The sequence below is a fragment of the Salmo trutta genome, chromosome 40, assembly GCF_901001165.1.
Source record: "Salmo trutta chromosome 40, fSalTru1.1, whole genome shotgun sequence".
NCBI classification, from domain to species: Eukaryota; Metazoa; Chordata; class Actinopteri; order Salmoniformes; family Salmonidae; genus Salmo; species Salmo trutta.
In genome coordinates, this window is record NC_042996.1 from 17660746 (window position 1) to 17683547 (window position 22802).

General features: G+C 44.2%; 1 protein-coding gene across 2 annotated transcripts in view; it reads left to right on the forward strand.

Annotated features, from left to right (window-relative positions):
* The window catches only part of pde3a (phosphodiesterase 3A, cGMP-inhibited), a 79899-nt gene that overhangs the window by 36512 nt on the left and 20585 nt on the right, over positions 1 to 22802 (forward strand). The window contains exons 2-4 of one of the 2 annotated variants that reach the window (XM_029742315.1): positions 1657 to 1707; positions 18224 to 18481; positions 22498 to 22655. In XM_029742315.1, the coding sequence (XP_029598175.1) occupies positions 1657 to 1707; positions 18224 to 18481; positions 22498 to 22655 (467 nt within the window). The remainder of the gene's footprint in view (positions 1 to 1656; positions 1708 to 18223; positions 18482 to 22497; positions 22656 to 22802) is intronic. The other variant, XM_029742316.1, reaches the window with a different exon arrangement.

Here is a 22802-nt window from a genome sequence, read left to right on the forward strand (position 1 = left end):
GGGAGCACTAGCGGTTCTGGGGGGGGGGGGGGGGGGGGCAGTGCCCCTGTGACAACAATTTTGGGCCCCCTTGTGGCTCCCCTAAATGTGGAGTATGAAATCATTTTTACATAGCACATTTTTGCTATCGTTCTTTTTTTACATCCGTTATTAGACAGTGGCAACGATGATGATTATGAACATGGTCTTTTGCCTGCTAATGCCTGCAATGCAGTGAAGAAAACGATATGGCAACAATAACGTCTAATGTAACTGGCCCCTCTAACAGTACAACTGGCCCCAGTTGGGAGACGACTACAGTACCATCCTCTCCTCTACGCTGAAGGACGAGAGAGTGGAAGAGGCAAAAAAACACCCAGAGAAAAAGTATCGGAATTATCCTTTTATAGATAAATGTTGTTTCCCCTGACTCTCTCTCTCTCTCTCTCTCTCTCTTTTTGAAAAGGTTGTAAAATAATCATGGTTACGTTTGTGGCTCAATGGAAATCTGGGTGAGGACCCCACCAATAAGAAGTGTTACGTAATGTTACTGTATGTAACGTACAGCCAGCCGTCCACAGACACAGTCAGCTAGTCAATGCAGGACTCATTCTCAACAGCTGAGTTAAGACGCCCCATCAGACTGCAAAAGACTGGACACTTATAATACGAGGACACCTCTTTTTTTGCTCCCTGCGAGCAGATACTCAAATCAGAGACAATGTAACTGAATTTAGAGAGACTCGTTCACCTTGTTGTACATCGGCTCAAACAGTGAGAATATTCAAGCTACTGTATATTTCAGTCAGTTTATGGATTCCCTCTTCGCGGCAGGTAGCCTAGTGGTTAGAGCAGGTAGCCTAGTGGTTAGAGCATTGGGCCAATAACCGTAAAGGTTGCTGGATCAAATCCCAGAGCTGACAAGGTAAAAATCTGTCATTCTGCCCCTGAACAAGGCAGTTAACCCACTGTTCCTAGGCCATCATTGTAAATAATAATTTGTTCTTAATTGACTTGCCTAGATAAATAAAGGTTAAAGAAAAAATACATATCCAATAATTCTCCCGACCCTGCCTTACCATGAAGATTATGCCAGGGTAAACTAGTCTCTGTATGTGTCTCCAAAATGTCAATGATGCTGTAATGCTGTGATGTTGATCCTGCGATACTTCCTGTCTGGCGATGCGAGTGTAAACGAGCCTGCACTTAGCATGGCGTGCCTTCAGGAGGGAGGTTAGTGTGTGTGTGTGTGTATGTTAGTACTGTGTGTTGTCTATTTGCTAATTAGAGTGATTAAAGTTTTAGCCTGGCAGAGGCCATTATGCTGTGCTGAAAGGCTCGGTACGCCCCAGCCTCACTGTGAAATGACATTAAAGCCTTGTTGAACAAAATAGAAAGTGTTGAAAAGAGGAGTAGAAGGAAGGAATGAGAGGGGGACGGAGGGATGTGTAGAGGAAGCCCGCAAGCGTAGGTAATGCGCTTTTCTTTTCTTCATCAGCACCGCCTCGCATTTATTTTTAGCCCTCAGCGGAGAGGGGGGGAGGAGGAGGAGGAGGAGAGATAGTGGAGGGTGATAGAGAAGAAAGCTCAAAGATACTGTAATACAGTAGTAGACTGTAGTAGACTGGAGGTGAATGGTGAATGTCCTCTAAACTGGTGTCTCCCTCTCGTCTCCAGATGATCTCACAGACTGAATGGGACCACAAGAGGGGTGCCCGGGGATCCCAGGTAGGACAGAGAAGGGGAGAAAGGGGGAACATGCTTCTTTTTCTAACCCTTCGTTGAATGAACACTTCGGGTCAGTACAGTGAGGGGGAGGGAGGAGAGGGGGAGGAGGTGGGGAGGAGGGGGAGAAAGGATGGGGAATGCTTCTTTCTCTAACCGTACTGAATGAACACTGACGGAGCGAGAAATCGATAACACTACTTCTCACTTCTCCACCTGACTGACCAGTGCTTGCATGCATATCCCCTCCTCTCCTCCTTTCCCCCTCTTTCCCCCTCTCTCTCCCTCCCCCGCACGCACGCACGGACGGACGGACGCACGGACGGACACGCACACACTGATCGACCAGTCAATCACAACCTTCCACATTGTGTTGTGTCTGTGAGAGATTGGGTTGGCAGGAGGAGAATGTATTGAGCCCTTGTAGAATCTGGAGGCTTGGTACTGATAGCAGGAACAATGACACTAGCACGGGCTGAACAATGTGTCTGAGTGTGCATAAACATGTGCATGAAACATCTCAGTTCTGCACCTCTCATTGATTTTATAGGGATACATTCCAAACATTTTTCTAATAATGGAAACATGTGTAGAGAAATAAATATTGGGATATTGACATTATTCCAGTCTTGTTATTGACATTATTCCATTCTTGTCCCATCTGGGAAAGGGAGTGTCTGTATGTGTGTATTTTAGTTCAGAAAGAGCAGGTCTCAGGGGAAGAAGAGAATGTATCGCTCATCCCACAGTGTCTCTTCAGTCCCTGATATGAAAGCTCGGCTATGAAAAGCCAACTGACATTTACTCCTGAGGTGTTGAACTGTTGACCCTGCTGGTCATCTATGAACATTTGAATGTCTTAAACAAAGATCTTGCCTAAATGACCATGTACTCTTATAATCACCACCCGGCACAGCCAGAAGAGGACTGGCCACCGGTTCCTCGTAGGTTCCTGCCTCTCCAGGGATTTTCTTAGCCTCTGTGCTTCTCCATCTGCATTGCTTGCTCTTTGGTGTTTTAGGTTGGGTGTCCAGCCAGGTCACTTGAGATCCAAGGCAATATTTGACATTCGTCCAGGTACCCAGGGAGATGCCTATAAAACTGTCCACTAGGGGCAACAGTAAGGACTATTACCATTAAGTATGCTTGCGGCTTGCTAGGGCATTGCGGATGGGGATAGTGGATAGGCGTAACCAGCGAGCTCTGGCTCTGAGGGTTGCGTGCTCAGTCCCAGCACTAGGCACTCTTTTTTTATAAACCCTATCCCAAACCTTAACCCTTACCGTACCCGTTCGGAATGAATTCCTAAACCTGGAAAACACTTGAATACCTGTCACGTTTACTCCCACTCCCCCTCTCCGGCGCTCGTTGCCGCCAGTGTGGTGATTGATGCACACACCTGTCACCATCGTTACGCGCACCTGCCCCTCATGAGACTCACCTGGACTGCATCAGCTCTATGAGTTCTACCTGTCACTCCCTCAGGTTCATTCCCCAGTCAGCCTTGTTGTTATGTTCCTGTTCTTATGTCCAGATGCTGTTCGTGTTTAGTTTGCATATTTATTTATTATTAAATCCCCACCCGTACCTGCTTCTCGTCTCCCAGCGTCTGTGTTACAACACCGAAGTCAAACCGTGTCAAACTGTGAGTTCTTGTTATCTGTATAGCCTTTTGTGACAGCTGCTGCTCTAAAAAGGGCTTTATAAAATACATTTGATTGATGAATGCACTGCCATGCTCTCAATAGTCTAACGTGGCTTCCTCTTCTTATCTCTTTTGCTCATATCCTCTCCTTCATCTCTCCTTATTCATTGTTTACTCGTGAGAAAGCGTCGTACTAGTGAAAGCAAATACCTGGTAAAAGCCTCATCCTATTGCTCTCGGCTGTGTCTTCAGTGCCACAGAAGATGAAAGCGAGAGGACACGAGGAGAGGATGAAGCCACTTTAGACTACTGAGACATGTCTGTGATGTGTGGGTAGCACTTTACTAATGCAAATAACCCACTTGTATTCTTTCCCGTCTTTTCACACTATTAATAATAAAAGGGAAACGCGTAGGACGGGATGACGCGTTGTTGCGTCCAATTTAACCCAAAGAACTATTTTTATTGTGTAGGACTCACTTTGCTCTTTGCCCCAGCGTCTCCTAGCAACAGGCTATTTTCTATATAAATGCTTCCTGTCTGTCTGCCCACCTCGGCGGAGCGACGAGTGGAGGAGCACCTAGGAGCATTCTCTCACAGGATTGGCTGAGGCAGGAGCAGGCGAGGGCCAGAGGGTTGTTGGGACTGACTGCATAAGTGGTACAGTGGGGCAGAGGAGAGAAGGGTGTGAGAGAGGAAGGAAAAGAGAGAGGGAGAGAAGAGGAGAGGAGTGACGGCTTACTTTCTGAGGAGGACAGACGCCACAGGAAGACAGCTACTGCGGCTGAGAGGAAGAGATAGGAGTCGGGCATCGGGTGTTTAGTGTTTGGCATTGGTTGCTGGTTGCGTGCATTGTGGTTATGATGAACAAGGCGTACACGTCGGGTACCATGAGACGCTATCGGGAGACCACCCATCCTCCCAAACAGGTGGGCTCTTTTTATTTAGTGACTGGTTCCACAGACTTTTATAGTTTACTAAACTTTTCGGTCAAAGTGTTACCTGAACATAACATTTTTAGTTAGCCCTAACATAGCTTTAACGTGAGAGAACTTAAGTTAGGGACGCCCACGCATTGAAATTGTGCTTTTAACACAGAATGTTTTCAACATACTTGATTACATTGTGCATTTATATGGAAATTATTATTCAACATGTCCTCACCTGGGATTGGAACTCACAACCACTTGGTTCATAGAATTCCAAGCTTCCAGCTACGCCACGTCTGTGTCAATGACTGGTTTCACCTGTATTCCTATACTTTACACTTCAAAGTGAATATCAGCTCTGTTAAAAGTCAACTCAAGGAAAACTATTTGATTTATCATAGTGATTAAGGATTTACATTAAAACAGAAAACCCTGAAATAAGTCAATCAAATCAATGATGAGAGAATAATCAGATAGCTGACACAGATGTGATGGTGTGTCAGGAAGTTAAGAATGCTGTGAACCAGGAGGTTGTGAGTTCAAATCCCATGTAAAGAAACAGAATAATAATTACTGTGTAATTGAACATCTCAATGTGTGTCAGATATGTAAGTTGAAAACATTGTATGTGAAAAGAATTGTGGGTGTCCCAAATATTTGCCTATGTTGGAACTAAGTTTGGGCCAGCTAGATAATTCTATACAGTGTATACAGTACACTTGCTCATAAAGTGTGTGTGTGTGTGTGTGTGTGTGTGTGTGTGTGTGTGTGTGTGTGTGTGTGTGTGTGTGTGTGTGTGTGTGTGTGTGTGTGTGTGTGTGTGTGTGTTATCTGTACCTGCTTCAAAGATAGTGTGTCTGGCAGGTCAGTTTGGGCTTCCACCCCTTGAGGATTTGAAGAGATCTGTGCCTGCCTAACGGCAAACTATACATTGAAATGTAAATGATTTCACACTACCTGTTGAAGTCAGTAGAACACAGGTAGCCTGACACTAACCTTTCCTAACAGTGGGGAAGCTACTCCAAAGTTCACAACAGGGCAGAGCGGCAAGAATATTGTGCAGTCTTAGCAAAATAGGTAATTTGTACATGTAGATAGGGGTAAAGTGACTATGCATAGATAATAGACAGTGAGTAGCAGCAGTGTAAAAGCAAAGGGGGGTGGGTTTCAATGCAAATAGTCTGGGTGACCATTTGATTAATTGTTCAGCAGTCTTATGGCTTGTGGGTAGAAGCTGTTAAGGAGCCTTTTGGACCTAGACTTTGCGCTCCAGTAGCTCTTGCCATACGGAAGCAGAGAGAACAGTCTATGACTTGGGTGACTGGAGTCTTTGACAATTTTTTGGGCCTTCCTCTGACACACTGCCTAGTATATAGGTCATGGATGGCAGGAAGCTTGGCCCCAGTGTTGTACTGGGCTGTACGCACTACCCTCTGAAGCGCGTTATGGTCGGATGCCAAGCAGTTGCCATACCAGGTGGTAATGCATCCGCTCAGGATGCTCTCGATGGTGCAGCTGTAGAGGATCTGGGGACCCATGACAAATCTTTTTCTTCACAACATTCTTGGTGTGTTTGGACCATGATAGTTTGTTGGTGATGTGGACGCCAAGGAACTTGAAACTCTCAACCCGCTCCACTACAGCCCTGTCGATTTGAACGGGGGCATGTTCGGCCCTCCTCTTCCTGTAGTCCACAATCATCTCCTTTGTCTTTCTCACGTTGAGGGAGAGGTTGTTGTTCTGGCACCACACGGCCAGGTCTCTAACCTCCTCCCTATAGGCTGTCTCATCACTGTCGGTGATCAGACCTATGACCGTTGTGTCGTCAGCAAACTTAATGATCATGTCGTGTTTGGCCAAGCAGTCTTGGCAACTCACCCCTGAGGGGCCCCCGTATTGAGGATCAACATGGCAGATGTGTTGTTGCCTACCCTTACCACCTGGGGGCGGCCCATCGGGAAGTCCAGGATCCAGTTGCAAAGGGAGGTGTTTAGTCCCAGGGTCCTTAGCTTAGTGATGAGCTTTGTGGGCACTATGGTGTTGAACGCTGAGCAGTAGTCAAGGAACAGCATTCTCACATACAGTTGAATTCGGAAGTTGACATACACTTAGGTTGGAGTCATTAAAACTCGTTTTTCAACCACTCCACAAATTTCTTGTTAACAAACTATAGTTTTGGCAAGTCGGTTAGGACATCTACTTTGTTCATGACACAAGTAATTTTTCCAACAATTGTTTACAAACAGATTATTGTACTTATAATTCACTGTATCACAATTTCAGTGGGTCAGAAGTTTACATCTACTAAGTTGACTGTAATTTTAAACAGCTTGGAAATTCCAGAAAATGATGTAATGGCTTTAGAAGCTTCTGATAGGCTAATTGACATCATTTGAGTCAATTGGAGGTGTACCTGTGGATGTATTTCAAGGTCTACCTTCAAACTTAGTGCCTCTTTGCTTAACATCATGGGAAAATCAAAAGAAATCAGCCAAGACCTCAGAAAAAAATGGTAGACCTCCACAAGTCTGGTTCATCCTTGGGAGCAATTTCCAAAAACCTAGAAGTACCATGTTCATCTGTACAAACAATAGTACGCAAGTATTAACACCATGGGACCACGCAGCTGTCATACCGCTCAGGAAGGAAACGCATTCTGTCTCCTAGAGATGAACGTACTTTGGTGCGAAAACTGCAAATCAATCCCAGAACAACAGCAAAGGACCTTGTGAAAATGCTGGAGGAAACGGGTACAAAAGTATCCACAGTAAAATAAGTCCTATATCGACATAACCTGAAAGGCCGCTCAGCAAGGAAGAAGCCACTGCTCCAAAACCGCCATAAAAAAGCCAGACTATGGTTTGCAATTGCACATTGGGACAAAGATCATACTTTTTGGAGATATGTCCTCTGGTCTGATGAATCAAAAATAGAACTGTTTGGCCATAATGACCATCGTTATCTTTGGAGGAAAAAGGGGGAAGCTTGAAAGCCGAAGAACACCATCCCAACCGTGAAGCACGGGGGTGGCAGCATCATGTTGTAGGGGTGCTTTGCTGCACTTCACAAAATAGATGGCATCATGAGCTAGGGAAATTGTGTGGATATATTGAAGCAACATCTCAAGACATCAGTCAGGAAGTTAAAGCTTGGTCGCAAATGGGTCTTCCAAATGGACAATGACCCCAAGCATACTTCCAAAGTTGTGGAAAATTGGCTTAAGGACAACAAAGTCAAGGTATTGGAGTGGCCATCACAAAGCCCTGACCTCAACCCTATAGAAAATGTGTGGGCAGAACTGAAAAAGCGTATGCAAGAAAGGATGCCTACAAACCTGACTCAGTTATACCAGCTCTGCCAGGAGCAATGGGCCAAAATGCACCCGATTTATTGTGGGAAGCTTGTGGAAGGCTACCCGAAACGTTTGACCCAACTTAAACAATTTGAAAGGCAATGCTACCAATTACAAATTGAGTGTATGAAACTTCTGACCCACTGGGAATGTGATGAAAGAAATAAAAGATGAAATAAATCATTCTCTCTACTATTATTCTGACATTTCACATTCTTCAAATAAAGTGGTGATCCTAACTGACCTAAGACAGGGAATTTTTACTAGGATTAGATGTCAGGAATTGTGAAAAACTGACTTCAACTGTGTGTGTTCCTTTTGTCCAGATTGGAAAGGGCAGCGTTGGATGTGATTGAGATTGCGTCATCTGTGGATCTGTTGGGGCGGTATTTGAATTGGAGTGGGTCTAGAGGTTCCGGGGTGATGTTGTTGATGTGAGCCATGACCAGCCTTTCAAAGCACTTCATGGCTACCGACGTAAGTGCTACAGGGCGGTAGTCATTTAGCCAGGTTACCTTTGCTTTCTTAGGTACAGGGACTATGGTGGTCTGCTTGAAACATGTATGTATTACAGACTCAGTCAGGGAGAGGTTGAAAATATCAATGAAGACACTTGCCAGTTGGTCCGCGCATGCTCTGAGTACACGTCCTGGTAATCCGTCTGACCCCGTGGCCTTGTGAATGTTGACCTGAGTGAGCGTGATCACACAGTCGTCCGGAACAGCTGGTGCTCTCATGCATGCTTCAGTATTGCTTGCCTCGAAGAGAACATAAAAGGCATTTAGCACATCTGGTAGGTTCACGTCACTGGGCAGTTTGTGGCTGGGTATCCCTTTGTAGTCCGTAATAGTTTGCAAGCCCTGTCACATCCGACGAGCATCAGAGCCAGTGTAGCAGGTTTCAATCTTAGTCCTGTTTTGAAGTTTTGTCTGTTGGATGGTTCCTCAGAGGGCATAGTGGGATTTCTTCTAAGCGTCGAGATTAGTGAATGCAGCAGCTCTAGCCTTTAGCTCGGTGCGGATGTTGCCTGTAATCCATGGCTTCTGTTTGGAATATGTAGGTACATCACTGTGGGGACACCGTCGCCGATGCACTTATTGATGATGCCGGTGACTGAGGTTCTATGCTCCTCAATGCCATTGGATAAATCCCGGAACATATGCCAGTCTGTGCTAGCAAAACAGTCCTGTAGCGTAGCATCCTTGTCATCTGACCACTTCCATATTGAGCGAGTCACTGGTACTTCCTGCTTTAGTTTTTGCGTGTAAGCAGGAATCAGGAGGATAGAATTATGGTCAGATTTGCCAAATGGAGGGCGAGGGAGAACTTTGTACACATCTCTGTGTGTGGAGTAAAGGCATTTTTTTCCCTCTGGTTGCACATGTGACATTGGTAGAAATGAGGTAAAACGGATTCAAGTTTGCCTGCATTAAAGGCCCCGGCCACTAGGAACGGCATTTCTGGATGAGCATTTTCTTGTTTGCTTATGGCTTATACCTCGTTGAGTGCGGTCTTAGTGCCAGCGTCGGTTTGTGGTGGTAAATAGACGGCTACAAATATATAGATAAAAACTCTCTTGGTAGATAGTGTGGTCTACAGCTTATCATGAGGTACTCTACCTCAGGTGAGCAATACCTCCAGACTACCTTAATATTAGACATTGCGCACCAGCTGTTATTGACAAATAGACACACACCCCCACCCCTCGTCATACCGTACGTAGCTGTTTTGTCTTGCCGATTCACAGAAAACCAAGCCAACTGTATATTATCTGTGTCGTCGTTCAGCCACAACTTGGTGAAACATAAGATATAACAGTTTTTAATGTCCGGTTGGTAGGATAGTCTCGAACGGAGCTCATTCAGTTTATTCTCCAGTGATTGCACATTGGCCAATAGAACGGATGGTCGAGGCGGGTTACCCACTCGCCGACAAATTCTCACAATGCCTCTTGATTTCCTCCCCCTGTATTTTCTTATTTTCTTCATGTGAATGACAAGGATTTGGGCCTTGTCTGGGAGCAGCATTATGTCCTTCTCGTCAGACTCATTAAAGAGGTGAGTATTCGCTGTTCTGATTTCCAGAAGCTCTTTTCAGTAGCATCAACATTATGTACAAAGTAAGTTACAAATAATGCGAAAATACACATAAAATAGCGCAATTGGTTTGGAGCCCAAAAAACAGCAGCCATCCTTTTTTTAACTTGGCAAGTCAGTTAAGAACAAATTCTTATTTTCAATGACAGCCTAGCAACAGTGGGTTAACTGCCTTGTTCAGGGGCAGAATGACAGATTTTACCTTGTCAGCTCAGGGATTCAATCTTGCAACCTTTCGGTTACCAGTCCAATGCTCTAACCACTAGGCTACCTGCCGGCCCATTCTGGTTCATCCTTCTGAAAGTAGGATAAACCACCCTTCGTTGGAGGATAACTTTACTACAAAGCTTTATTATTGCACTTTTATTTGACTAATTTCTTCTGATTGTTCTGTAGCTATCGGAATGTGTGAGTGTTGTACTGTATCAGTGAGTGTTATTGACTTTAGTAATAGTGTAGAGTAGAGCTCTCCAACCCTGTTCCTGGAGAGCTACCATCCTGTAGATTTTCACTCCAACCCTAATCTAGTACAGCTGATTCTAATAATTAGCTGAATCAGGATAATTACAACTGGGGTCGGATTGAAAACCTACAGGAGGGTAGCTCTCCAGGAACATGGTTGGAGAACCCTGGTGTAGAGTACTGTGATAATACTGTATTAGAGTATTGTTGACTGTAGTAAGTGTAGAATTCTGTAGTAGTACTGTATTAGAGTCATATTTACTGTAGTTATAGTGTAGACTAGAGTACTGTCGTAATACTATATTAGAGTATTGTTGACTGTAGTAATAGTGTAGACTAGAGTACTGTAGTAATACTGTATTAGAGTATTGTTGACTGTAGTAATAGTGTCGAGTACTGTAGTAATACCGTATCAGAGTATTGTTGACTGTAGTAATAGTGTCGAGTACTGTAGTAATACCGTATTAGAGTATTGTTGATTGTAGTAATAGTGTCGAGTACTGTAGTAATACCGTATCAGAGTATTGTTGATTGTAGTAATACTGTCGAGTACTGTAATAATACTGTATTAGAGTATTGTTCATTGTAGTAATAGTGTAGAGCACTGTAGTAATACCGTATTAGGGTATTGTTGACTGTAGTAATAGTGGAGTGCTGCAGTGAGGATGTCAGCCAGTCTGTAACTGTCGGGCTGTTCATTTTCCACCTGGCTAACTCAGTTCTGCCTGTGGACCCAGCTCACCATCTGTACACACACACATACAGGCACGCACACGTGCACATAGACACATACATGTACACACACACTCACACACACACAACCACACACACTCACACATTACACACAGCCGTGCTTACGCCTGAACTGGTCTCATGTGCCTTTCAGTGTCTCTGAGGAGGAGAAATGATGAGAAAAAAGAGAGAGGAAGAGAACACGTCCCATTCCGATGGAAAGAACAAACGCTGCTCTCTAGTGTACTGGAAAATGGATTCCTCTAGTTTGCATAGCTTTCTTCCTCTATATACAGTTTCAAACCTGTATGCAGAATCACATAGGTAATGTAGTTACTGTGAAATAAAGGCCTGGGTTTACAGTACATGCTTCTTGTACAATCCTACAGCTGTTCAATCAATGACAAATATTGACAAGCTGTTTCCCTTGGCTCTCTCCTGTGTGTGTGTGTGTGTGTGTGTGTGTGTGTGTGTGTGTGTGTGTGTGTGTGTGTGTGTGTGTGTGTGTGTGTGTGTGTGTGTGTGTGAGTACACTCAGTGACTCCTCTCTGTGTTCTTGGTCTGTATGCGACCTGTGTTTAAACCCATCAAGATCAATACCGCTCTGCTCCCTGACCTCTGTCTCCGCTATAACTGCTCCCACTATCACTTGATTGGCCTAAATACACACATACTCACATAAAGGCGATACACACAGGCACACACTCTCTATCTTGTTATCAACAGCGTCGTTCTCTCTCTCCCTCGCACATGCCCTCCGTCCCTCCCTTTCTCTCTCCCAGGGACATGAGCCAGCCACACGGAGTCCATTACTGCCAGGTAATGGTTGAATGTCACAACCACAGGATGTCGTTAAAGACCTGAGTGAAGAGAACTCTAATGGGTTTTGTTCAGGTTGAGCTGATTTCACACAGCAATAGAGAGAGGCCACGTCTCAAATGGTACCCTATTCCCTATGTAGTGCACAACTTTTGACCAGGGCCCATAGCTAGGGTATCAGAGCATCAGGCCACTTTGAGGAATCTATTAGCTCTCTCTTTCCGCATTGCTGTTCGATCTGTTTGGTGAGTCAGTCATCAGGGTTACGGTGTTTGAGGAGTTAATATGAGGTGTTTAAGTAAGCAAGATGATCAGGATGAATCATTTGTTCTGCTTACATAAGAGTTTCTGTACAGCAGTGGGACACCGGTGTCTATCCCTGTTTCATCTCTCTGTAACTGCTATAAAACATCTCCGAAGTGCTGTTTTTGAATCTGTGTTTGTGTGTGTGAGAGAGAGAGATTTATTTATCTGGTATCTCATCTGATCACACAGCCGTTTGACCTGAGAATGTGGGAAATGTCCGTCCTGTGCTCTGCTGCGGTCGGTTGTTTATGATGCTGCTCTGTTTACCGAACACTGAGAGGGAGTATTATTGGAGGCCGACAGAGACATGAGAGATAGAGAGAGGGGAGAGAGATGGAGTATGCGGAATCCTCCCACACAAAGGAGTTGCAAGGTCTCCCGTCCACTTACCCTCTCTCCTCTCGCTCACGCTCAAAATAAATCACTCAATATAGAGTTACTGTGCGCTCTATTCCTTTTTGCCACATCTAACCCTGAAACTTGTGATGAAACACACAGACACACATCGACAAAGTCATACAACTAACTAGTTCAGTGTCTCAATAGTATATAGTGGCTTCCTCTCCTTGTCTCCTCTCCTTCATTTGCTCTGACCTAAATGCACAGAATGGGTTAGAGTGATGCAGGTTGACGTTTATTGTCAGGAGTCTTGTCCTGGAGGCAGAACTGTTTAGATAGGCCAGCTGCAAAGTCAAAATTGGCTATATTGTAAAAATGTATGAAAACTAAAATGTGCTCTTTGGTCTTAATTTCGAAAATCTGATTTTATGACTTTGTGGCTATGCCAGCTAGTGACCACTCTGCAGAGCTGCCTCCAGAGCAAGATTAATGACGGAAAAAAACGAACCTGCAGAGGGAGCAGAGGGATATGGTGGATGTCTACTAGGTTCACAAATCCAGTACTTTCACATCAGTGCATATAGATGCAGGATCTTAATTTGATCACTCTTTCGTTGCTCAGAATGTTCCTGCCCCACAGGAAATGTATACACACTTTGTGATTTACGAAAATTCTATGAAAACCCACACTAAGACACGGTTATATTAACAGTATTGCACTTTTCATGTAGCATACTTTTGACATAGCCTATCCACCAATCAAGCAACATTATGGACTACACTGTTGCTGCAGGATTTATTTTGCTGTGACAATATAGGTCAAATTAAAATCCAACATCTGTATGAAGGAAAGTAGATATGGGAAGGATACCACTTTAGACAATTGAGATTCACCCTATGAAGCACAGTTTATAGTGGCTATTTACTTTCACAGATTCCCTGGTTGAAATGGCTTCACTATGAAATATGAATGGTAAAAAACCTCTCCTCTCAGTTGCGAAGGTGTGAAAAATGTTCCAGAGGAAAGAATGGTCAGAAAGAAACTCTACAGTTTATGTTTTTGCAGTAATTCAGGACAGGAAATACCAGATTGAATGTTGTGACGCTTTCCCTGAGCACTGTGTAATTGGCCATGGCAGTTAGGGGAGTGTGTTAGGGGAGTGTGTTAGGGGAGTGTGTTAGGGGAGTGTGTTAGGGGAGTGTGTTTGGGGAGTGTGTTTGGTGTGTGTGTGTGTGTGTGTGTGTGTGTGTGTGTGTGTGTGTGTGTGTGTGTGTGTGTCTGTTATTTCCCAGGGCTGTGGAGAGTGATTCTTGGCTCTGATTCTAATGATGTTGCTTACAGTAAATCCAGCTATGCTCTGTACCGTAAAGAAAAGGGTAATGGGGATACCTAGTCAGTTGTACAACTGAATGCATTCAACTGAAATGTGTCTTCCACATTTAACCTAACCCCTCTGAATCAGAGAGTTGTGGGGGGGGTTTAATCGACATCCAAGAGCCTACTGCTGTGGACGTGCCTTTTACTAAACTAAACCTTTTTTGTCTGCTGAACTGGTACAGACCGGAAACAGAGAGTACAGAGAGAGGAGAGGAACGGAACTGAAAGGAAAGAGAAGTAAAAGGAAAGGAGCTGTAGGGGCCAGGAAGATTGGAGAGCAGCCTGATCACTAGGAATAAACTTCAATTTCGGACGTTTGAAAAGGTCCTGAGAACGTCGATATATGCCTTCCTCCACACACACAATTGATTGCAATTGATTATCAGGTAGAACAGAAAACCAGCAGGTTCTGAACTTCGTAGGCTAAGAGTTGAATACCCCCGGTCTAAACTGTTACCATTTGAGTTGTTTCTGTATTAACCCTATAACCACGCGGAATTAATGCTTCAAAAATAGACGTTCATCCATAATACGTTGAATTTCGAAGGGAAACTATGAGATCAAAGTTGCGGCGAGAGCGGCATGTTGACATTGACAGGCAACTGGCGTCCAGGTGTCCATTATGGCTCAACTCTGCTATGACAGGAGGTGCCCATTATGGGTCTACTCTGACACGACATGGATGACCTTTTGACATGAAGCATGTGCTGTATTGGTTAACAGGTCAATACACTGATCCGCCCTGGCGACTGCTGTTGGGTGGGCTCAGGAAACTCAACATGGATTTATTGTAAAGTTTTGTCTAACGCCTGGACTTCCAGGAATAAGGTCCATCTCCATCTCCAAAAAACAAGATAAAACACCATATGTCCCTCTTGTCTTAATTGTGGTAAATAGAACAGGGTTTCACAACACTCGGTCCTAGCAGGGGATGTTGCTGCCTGGTGCCTCAGATTTCACAAGTGACAAATACAGGGGGTTTCGACATAAGACACCAGCGCTTCCACTCTTCCACTGAATGTGTCACCAACACTCACCAGACATAGCCAGGTAGCTGTGGAGTTGTCATGTTGTGTTATTGTTATGGTGACTCCCTCTACTGTCCCTGTGTGATTGAGTTAGTCACTGCTATCCAGGCTGCTCTCATCCTCTCCCATCACTCCCTAGGTTATTTATACAATTATCACCTCTGTAGGAGTAGAGCAGTCACACACACGTAAATGGACACACACACACACACGCACACACACGCACACACCAGCCAGCAATGATCACTACTGTAACAGTGTACTATTATGATGCGTTAGATTAGTTTAGTCTAGTCTCCAGTGACTCCTGGGGATGGCAGTTAGTGGTCCTGTACGTGGCTCAGTTCATAAGAGCATGGCACTAGCAACACCAGAGTTGTTGGTTCAATTCCCACTGGGGTCACATAGCAAAATGTGTGGACTCTTGTCACTCTGGGTCAAACTGTCAGCTATGTAAATGGAATATATTACAGTAGTGTATTGGCCAATTTTATTAAAGCATGCTAGACTTTGGATACATGTTTACTGTATAGGCGATAGATTTGTTTTCTTGTTTTGCACTTTCTGGATTATTTGCATATTGGTATTGTGTTGATATTGTATTACTGCACTGTAGGTGTTAGAAACACAAGCATTTCGCTGCACCTACTGTAATCTACTAATCTGTGTATGTGACCAATAAACTGTGATTTGATATATACAGCTCATTTCTGATCTTGTCTCTCAGATTAAAAAAAAAACTTTGTGTGAAGTAAAATCATACCAGTCATCATCATAGTAGTACATTCGAGTATATATCATACTTGTTTCTACTTTACATACTGATAGGTTTGGATTGATGAACTTTAAATCCTTATTAATCATTAGTTGTAATAGAGAAATGCCATAGCCTAGGGGCTACACCAGAGGTTAATGGTTATCTGTAGGAGGAAAGTATATGGTGCGGGCAATTAAGCTTGGAATGTACTGAGTGTAGGGAAAGCGATCACATGTGGCAGGCATTGATAAGGGGAGAGCCATGGATTAGTGATGAAGGGGGGTCGAGATCAGGTCAGGTCACGTTAAGGGAGAAATAAAAGTTTATGGCCCATATTACTTAGTTTCCTGCTTAAGCAATAAAGATACAATGTTTGTTCAGATGTGTCGGAGGAGACTCAACATAGAGAAAGGGTTAAATGTCAGTGCTTATGTGAACAATGTTTTTGTCTAATGCAGCTGTATTGATCCTCTGGGAAGAATAAACTTGGTTAAGCTTTCATAGTGTCCATGACGTTTTTACTCTGAAAATTAACACCTAACACTACATTTTCATCATGTAGGTCTCAAGATATGTAGTGAACAAACCAGTTTACATGTAAAATTCTATACATTGACCAAACGTTGAAGTGATCATCAATTAAGAGCAGTCGGATTAAAGGCGTTTCACACATCGTTTTGAGCTATAGTTCGAATCAGAGTCTGACTATTTATTACATTGTATTTTTGTCATTTGGTCCAGTTGGTTTTACATTGCCAAAATTGTAAATTGAACAGAAATTCCTAAACAACCACTTGTCTATGCACGTCATTTGTTTATTGGACAAAAATGCTCGAGCTAAATCCATTTAGGATTACCATAAAGCATCACTTGTGCGTCCCAATCTTCATATTACTTTCGCTTTGGTCTTCCAACAACATGCCTTAAAGGAAACAACGCAAACCACTCTAACTGCAACATGAATATATTCAGTAGCCTATTTCCCCGGTATAGACCCGGTCTCCCCTAACCTGCATCGGATGCGCTCATAAATGCCCTGATATTAGCAGAATATTTCAGAGATCTCAAGTTATGATCATGTGTGTATTTCATCAAATGCTCGCAGTCAAACAACCAATGATAATGCGCAACTTGGGTTATTTTCCTGTCTTTGGTCCAGACTGCGTTCTCACCTGCAGCGAACCGCACCACCTTAGGAATTGAATTGGACCGAGACCCTTTTGGATCGAACCACGGAGCGTATAGTGCGCTCCTGAGTGTGGATAGTGTTCACACCAGTCCAAACAAACCACACTAAGAGGTAAAAAAAAAAAAAAGTTAGGAAAAAACAATTTGGTCTGAAAGCCCCTGATAGTAAAATGTATTTTAACAAAAGAGAATAGAATCATAGAAGTAAGGTGAGCATTGTATGAACATGTATTGCAATGTGAAACATGTATTTCTAGATGAAACACTTAAGTTTTGTGAAAAGTTGACTGTATGATTTGTTGTGTTGTACTTTTAGAAAAAAATGCCTTTTTGATGACCTGTTTTGAGTTTGGTACGAAGAGTTGTAATAATTTACCACAGACTTGCACCAAAGCAATTTAAAAAACAATGTGTGTTTGCGTGTGTGTGCGAGCGTGCCCGTGTGTATGTGACCATCGAGCGGAAGCTTAACCTTTATTGCCTCAGTACACACAGCTGTGTGGATTCGTATGGAGTTAGGAGTTGTCTTGGATAAGATTAGTTGCTTCCATGCTTAGAGAGTAAACAAAGTCAGCCGCTCTTCCATCATCTTAATAAGAGATCTATCATATCTAAATATTATCTTCACTAGTGCTAGCAGTAGTGTGGTAGCCTGGCGTTTGGTCTGAACATTTTATGCATTTTATTTCTATGTGTCTCTGTGTGTTGAGCAAGTTTTGTCTTGAGCCATAGCTGTCTTTGTTAGTTCCAGCTTTACACTGGCAGGAGCCCACCTCAATGGGCTCCAAAATGGATAACATGTGTTGCAGATGCAAAGACATCCCATTGAAGAGCAGTGTCCTGCTGTGAAACTGTCTCCCCGACATGGCTTCCTGTCTGCTTTAATGTCAGATTTCATAGTGCATGCATCTGGCTGCCAAAACATAGAGGCCCCTGTCACAAACAGCGTGTTTAGTATGTGTGTGTGACCCACAGAAGCTAGTCTGTTGCCACAGCAACCACTGGTCTGTCTATTCTATCACGGCCTTGCCAATACACAGTTGTTAATGGGTGCTGGAGTGACACAGAAGCACGCACACACACACTGTCCTGGGATATGTATGGGATGAATGTAGATTCCTTAGTTAAAGGAGGATATAACGTCCCCTCCTTCCCCCATTACTCCCTTTAATATCTCTCCCCCCTCTCTCTTATCCTCATTGTTGGCGCTCTTTGTCTCTCCTCCTCTGCAATCCCCCCCTACACACAGGTACGTATCAGGGCAGAGGCAGAAACGTTGTGCGTCAGCATGACGTGACGTCTGCCTAGCAAAGTAATAGGGTCATGTTTGCACCGCGTCAGCTTTCCTGAACAGGAGATGCGCTAACTGACCGTCTTTCTCTCCCCTACACTCCCTCGCTTCTTGTCCCTTCTACTTCCCTCTCTCTCTCTCCCTCCCTCTTTCTCTCTCTCTCCACCCCCTCTCTCCCTCCTTCTCTTTTCCTTAAGTCGTCGGGCACCAGTGTGTTGGTGGACATAGCGGTGATGGGGGAAGCCCATGGATTGATCTCAGACCTGCTGGCGGACCCCTCTCTGCCCCCCAACACCTGCAGTTCCCTGCGGGCTGTTAGTAACCTGCTCAGTACCCAGATCAGTTTGCAGCCGCTGCATCGGCCTCGAATCAGCCCTCTGCAGGCACTCGGCGACACACACACCTGCTCTGACTCCGAGGACTGGCCAGAGAGAGAGAAACTGGCCATCCCAAAGGTAAAGGCTACTGTACTTTTATAGACACATGTAAGTATGTATAGTATGTACGCATAAACACGTACATACACCCACACGGGTTTTGTGCGCGCATGAAAAATCAGAAAATGTTTATTCTGCTGATTTAATGAACTAACTTTTCAATGAGAACGCTTTGAGCTTTGAAAGTTAATATTTTCTGTTAGTTAGCACTTCTCTCTCTCTCTCTCTCACACACACACACACACACACACACACACACACACACACACACACACACACACACACACACACACACACACACACACACACACCATGCCTCCTCTCAACCTCGTCCACACACACACACACATCCCCATTTCACCTCCCCATGCTGGAAAGACCCTATAATGTAGTGAGCAGTGACGCACATTCCCACAGAAGGCTTTTAATGTTTTACAAGGCCAGCACTTCAAAATGCATGCAGGCACTTAGTGCGGAGGTGAGACTAAATAAAGCGTGTGTGATGCTTTGCAGGATACCCAGACAAGCTTAAACAGCCTCATTGAAATCTTTATTGATTCTGCTGATGTAGTTACTGTAGGGTTATGTAGGCTGTAACTAGGGCCCAGTTTTTCCTTGTCAGGTGATGGTTCGTGGTATGGCTCATGGACACCAAAGCATTGCACTAGTCATTGCGGCTAGTCAACTATGAACATAGCCATAATGCCGAGTGTATGCTGTGTATTCGGTCAAATGCGATACATTTTTTTACTTGAATTGAATTACATCTCTGGGGTCATTATATCATCACAGCCATTTTTTTACAGACATATAGCTCCTGTATCGGTCCCCAAACCCTTACCCTACTCCTTATAACTACTGCGCACACGTGGGTTTAGCTTTACGTCAGCCGTCTAGACTCCACTACCAATCTGTCTCCTCCTCTGTGCTATCTCACCATCTACTGTATCTGATACTGTAGCGCTCTACTCTCCAAGCTAGACTGTTGACCACATTTCTGGGCTCCACTCACTCCAGACTCTCGGCCTGTGAATTAAAGGTGATATTCTGGCATTTCTGAGTGCAGACAAACACCACTGAGAGCCTCTGGTTCCTGAGCTGCTGCTGTTTTATCTGGGGTTCTCCACACCTGTGTCAACACAGAGTCTATCTGAATAAAACGGTGTCCGTCCAACATAAGGAACGTGAGTTCACCCCCCCCCCTTACTCTCTCTGATGGTTAAAAGTAATCAAAACACAATTTAGAGAAGGTCGTAGTTAGGAGGTGAGGCCCTTACATCTGCTACCCAGTCCTCACTGCTCCTTTACTTCCTTCCTCCTTCCCTCGGATCAGAATACTGGTTTGTTTAAGGGGATGTCTGGTTGTGCAGTTCCGTCTCTGTTTCTTGTATAAGAGCCGTTTCAACGTCGCGAAGCTCGGTCTGCTAGACAAAACACTTTCTGAAATTCCAGAGAAGAGATGTGCTACTCCGGAATATTGGAGTTTTCTTTTTTTGGGATTTCCCTCCTGAATGGGACTGTGTGTGTGTGTGTGTGTATGTGTGTGTGTGTGTGTGTGTGTGTGTGTGTGTGTGTGTGTGTGTGTGTGTGTGTGTGTGTGTGTGTGTGTGTGTGTGTGTGTGTGTGTGTGTGTCCACATCCATGTGTGTGTCGGTGGTAACTCGGTCTGAGGGCCTAAGGGCCTAGGACAGAGAGAGACTAGCTAAATGCAGTCCAGAGGAAAAGCTGTTTTGCTTGCACTGTGTACCTCTGACGATAATGGGTTTAGATTAGAAAAGTTATTTATGCTTGAATGCTCCCCAAAACCCTTTTCCTTGGACAAATGCAGCCAAACCAATGTTTTGTATTAGACTGTGGTGAAAAACAAACAAATAGCTTCAAGTTCAGCATCCCAGGCGTATTCTTAAACTAAGGCACTCTCACCAGAAAGTATATTAATTTTATTAAATATACTGAACAAAAATATAAACTCAACATGTAAAGTGTTGGTCCCATGTTTCATGAGTTAAAATAAAACCTAACCCTAACCCACAATTTGCCATATGCACAAAAAGCTTATTTCTCTCAAATTTAGTGCACAAATTTGTTTACATCCATGTTAGTGAGCATTTCTCCTTTGCCAAGATAATCCATCCACCTGACAGGTGTGGCATATCAAGAAGCTGATTAAACAGCATGATCATTACACAGGTGCACCTTGTGCTGGGGACAATAAAAGGTGCCGTTTTGTCACACCACACAACACCACAGATGTCTCAAATTTTGAGGAAGCGTGCAATTGGCATGCTGACTGCAGGAATGTCCACCAGAGCTGCTGCCAGAGAATGTAATGTTATTTCTCTACCATAAGCCGCCTCCAATGTAATTTTAGAGAACTTAGCAGTACATCTAACCGGCCTCACAACCACAGACCACGTGTAACCATGCCAGCCCAGGCCCTCCACATCTGGATTCACCTGCTGGATCATCTGAGACCAGCCACCCGGACAGCTGATGAAACTCAGGAGTAGTTCTGTCTGTAATAATGCCCTTTTTTTGTGGGGAAAAAGTCATTCTGATTGGCTGGGCCTGGCTCCCTAGTGGGTGGGTCTGGCTCCCAAGTGGGTGGGCCTATGCCCTCCCAGGCCCAGCCATGGCTGCGCCCTTGCTCAGTCTTGTGACATCCATAGATTATGGCCTAATGAATTGATTTCATTTGACTGATTTCCTTCTATGAACTGTAACTCAGTAAAATCGTTAACTGTTGCATTTCGCTTATATATTTTTGTTCAATATACTTTTATTCACTAGTACTTTATGCATCGCAAAGTATTATTGAGATGCTATTAGACCCAGATAGATTTCAGAATAGATTCAATGAGGTGAGCCCATTAGACACAAACCAGGGGTGATATGAGGAAGTGGGCCAGACTTTGATAGAATGAGACTTGACCCCTCCCCCTTGGCTGTGACACAGACTGTCTTTGTGAGTAACTGAACGAGACATGGTTCACCTCGATAGCATCAGACATCTGGACCTCCGTAACCCTTTAAATCCTGCACCGAGCCTCTGAGTCTGTGAGCCAATCACACTGTGTCTATCTCACCGTCAGGTCATATGAATGTCATAAGGATGACAATGACTGTACTCATATTATAACCAATGGAAATACTAATCCATGGTCCTGAGAGAGAGGCTTTAGAAAGAGTAGGGTGACAAGACTGTCCCGGTATCCACAGGGAGTGTGTGTTTCAGATGGATTAATATGCCGGGAGGCGCACACACACACACACACACACACACACACACACACACACACACACACACACACACACACACACACACACACACACACACACACACACACACATGCATACACACACACACACACACGTACATATGCATACACACATACAAGCCCAGGAAAGAGTGAAATATTAATGTTCCTGTCAGAAAGGCTTTTCTCTGGTTCTGTTCCCTCTCTCTTTAGTCAATGAACAATGGTGCTTTTATCCTCTACTTTAAAACATATCTATCCAAATCATAGATAAAATGACTTTCATTAAGATTAAGTTAGCACTAGACTTTGCAGTGTGCTTTGTATCATCACAACCCTTTTTTCATCCAAACTAATCTCTCAAGCATGTGCTATGTTATTTGAACTGATAATAATGAATCATGTAGTCATTGGAAGATTTGACCTGGCACAGATTTGTTTTGGCCACATTTTTTTGTCACATGATTCTGGGGACATTCCTCCAGGTCTGCCATCAGTCACGTTCCCTTATCAACCGGAAAGCCATCATCTGCCCACCTCAAATGTTCTTCTCCTTTCATAATGTTTGTCTGTAGAGGTGGACCTCTGGTCTTCCGTCCAGGTTGCTGTTGGTGCACAGTAGAGAATCAAATGTTTACAAGTCGATGCATTTTGCTACACCCACAATAACATCTGCTAAATATGTGTATGTGACAAATAACATTTGATTTGATTTGATTGGCTGTCCAGAGAACTGGACCTGACACACAATTGGATGTGTGTCTGTGTGTGTTGTAGCGTCTGAGACGGAGCCTGCCTCCAGGCCTGCTGAGAAGGATCTCCTCTACATGGACCACCACCACCTCAGCTACAGGTCTTCCCACCATAGAACCAGGACCTGTACACAGAGACCGCTCTGCCAGCATCAAACCCCTCCACGACAGTCCACCATGCAGGTAGCCTACACTATCCCCTACTACCCTTTTCTCTCCATCTCTCTCTCTCTCACACACACATTCCCCTCTTCTTTCCCTCTCTCCTCTTTCTCTCTCGCCCCTCTCTCTTTCCCTCTTTCCCTCTTTCTCACTCTCTCACTCCTTTCC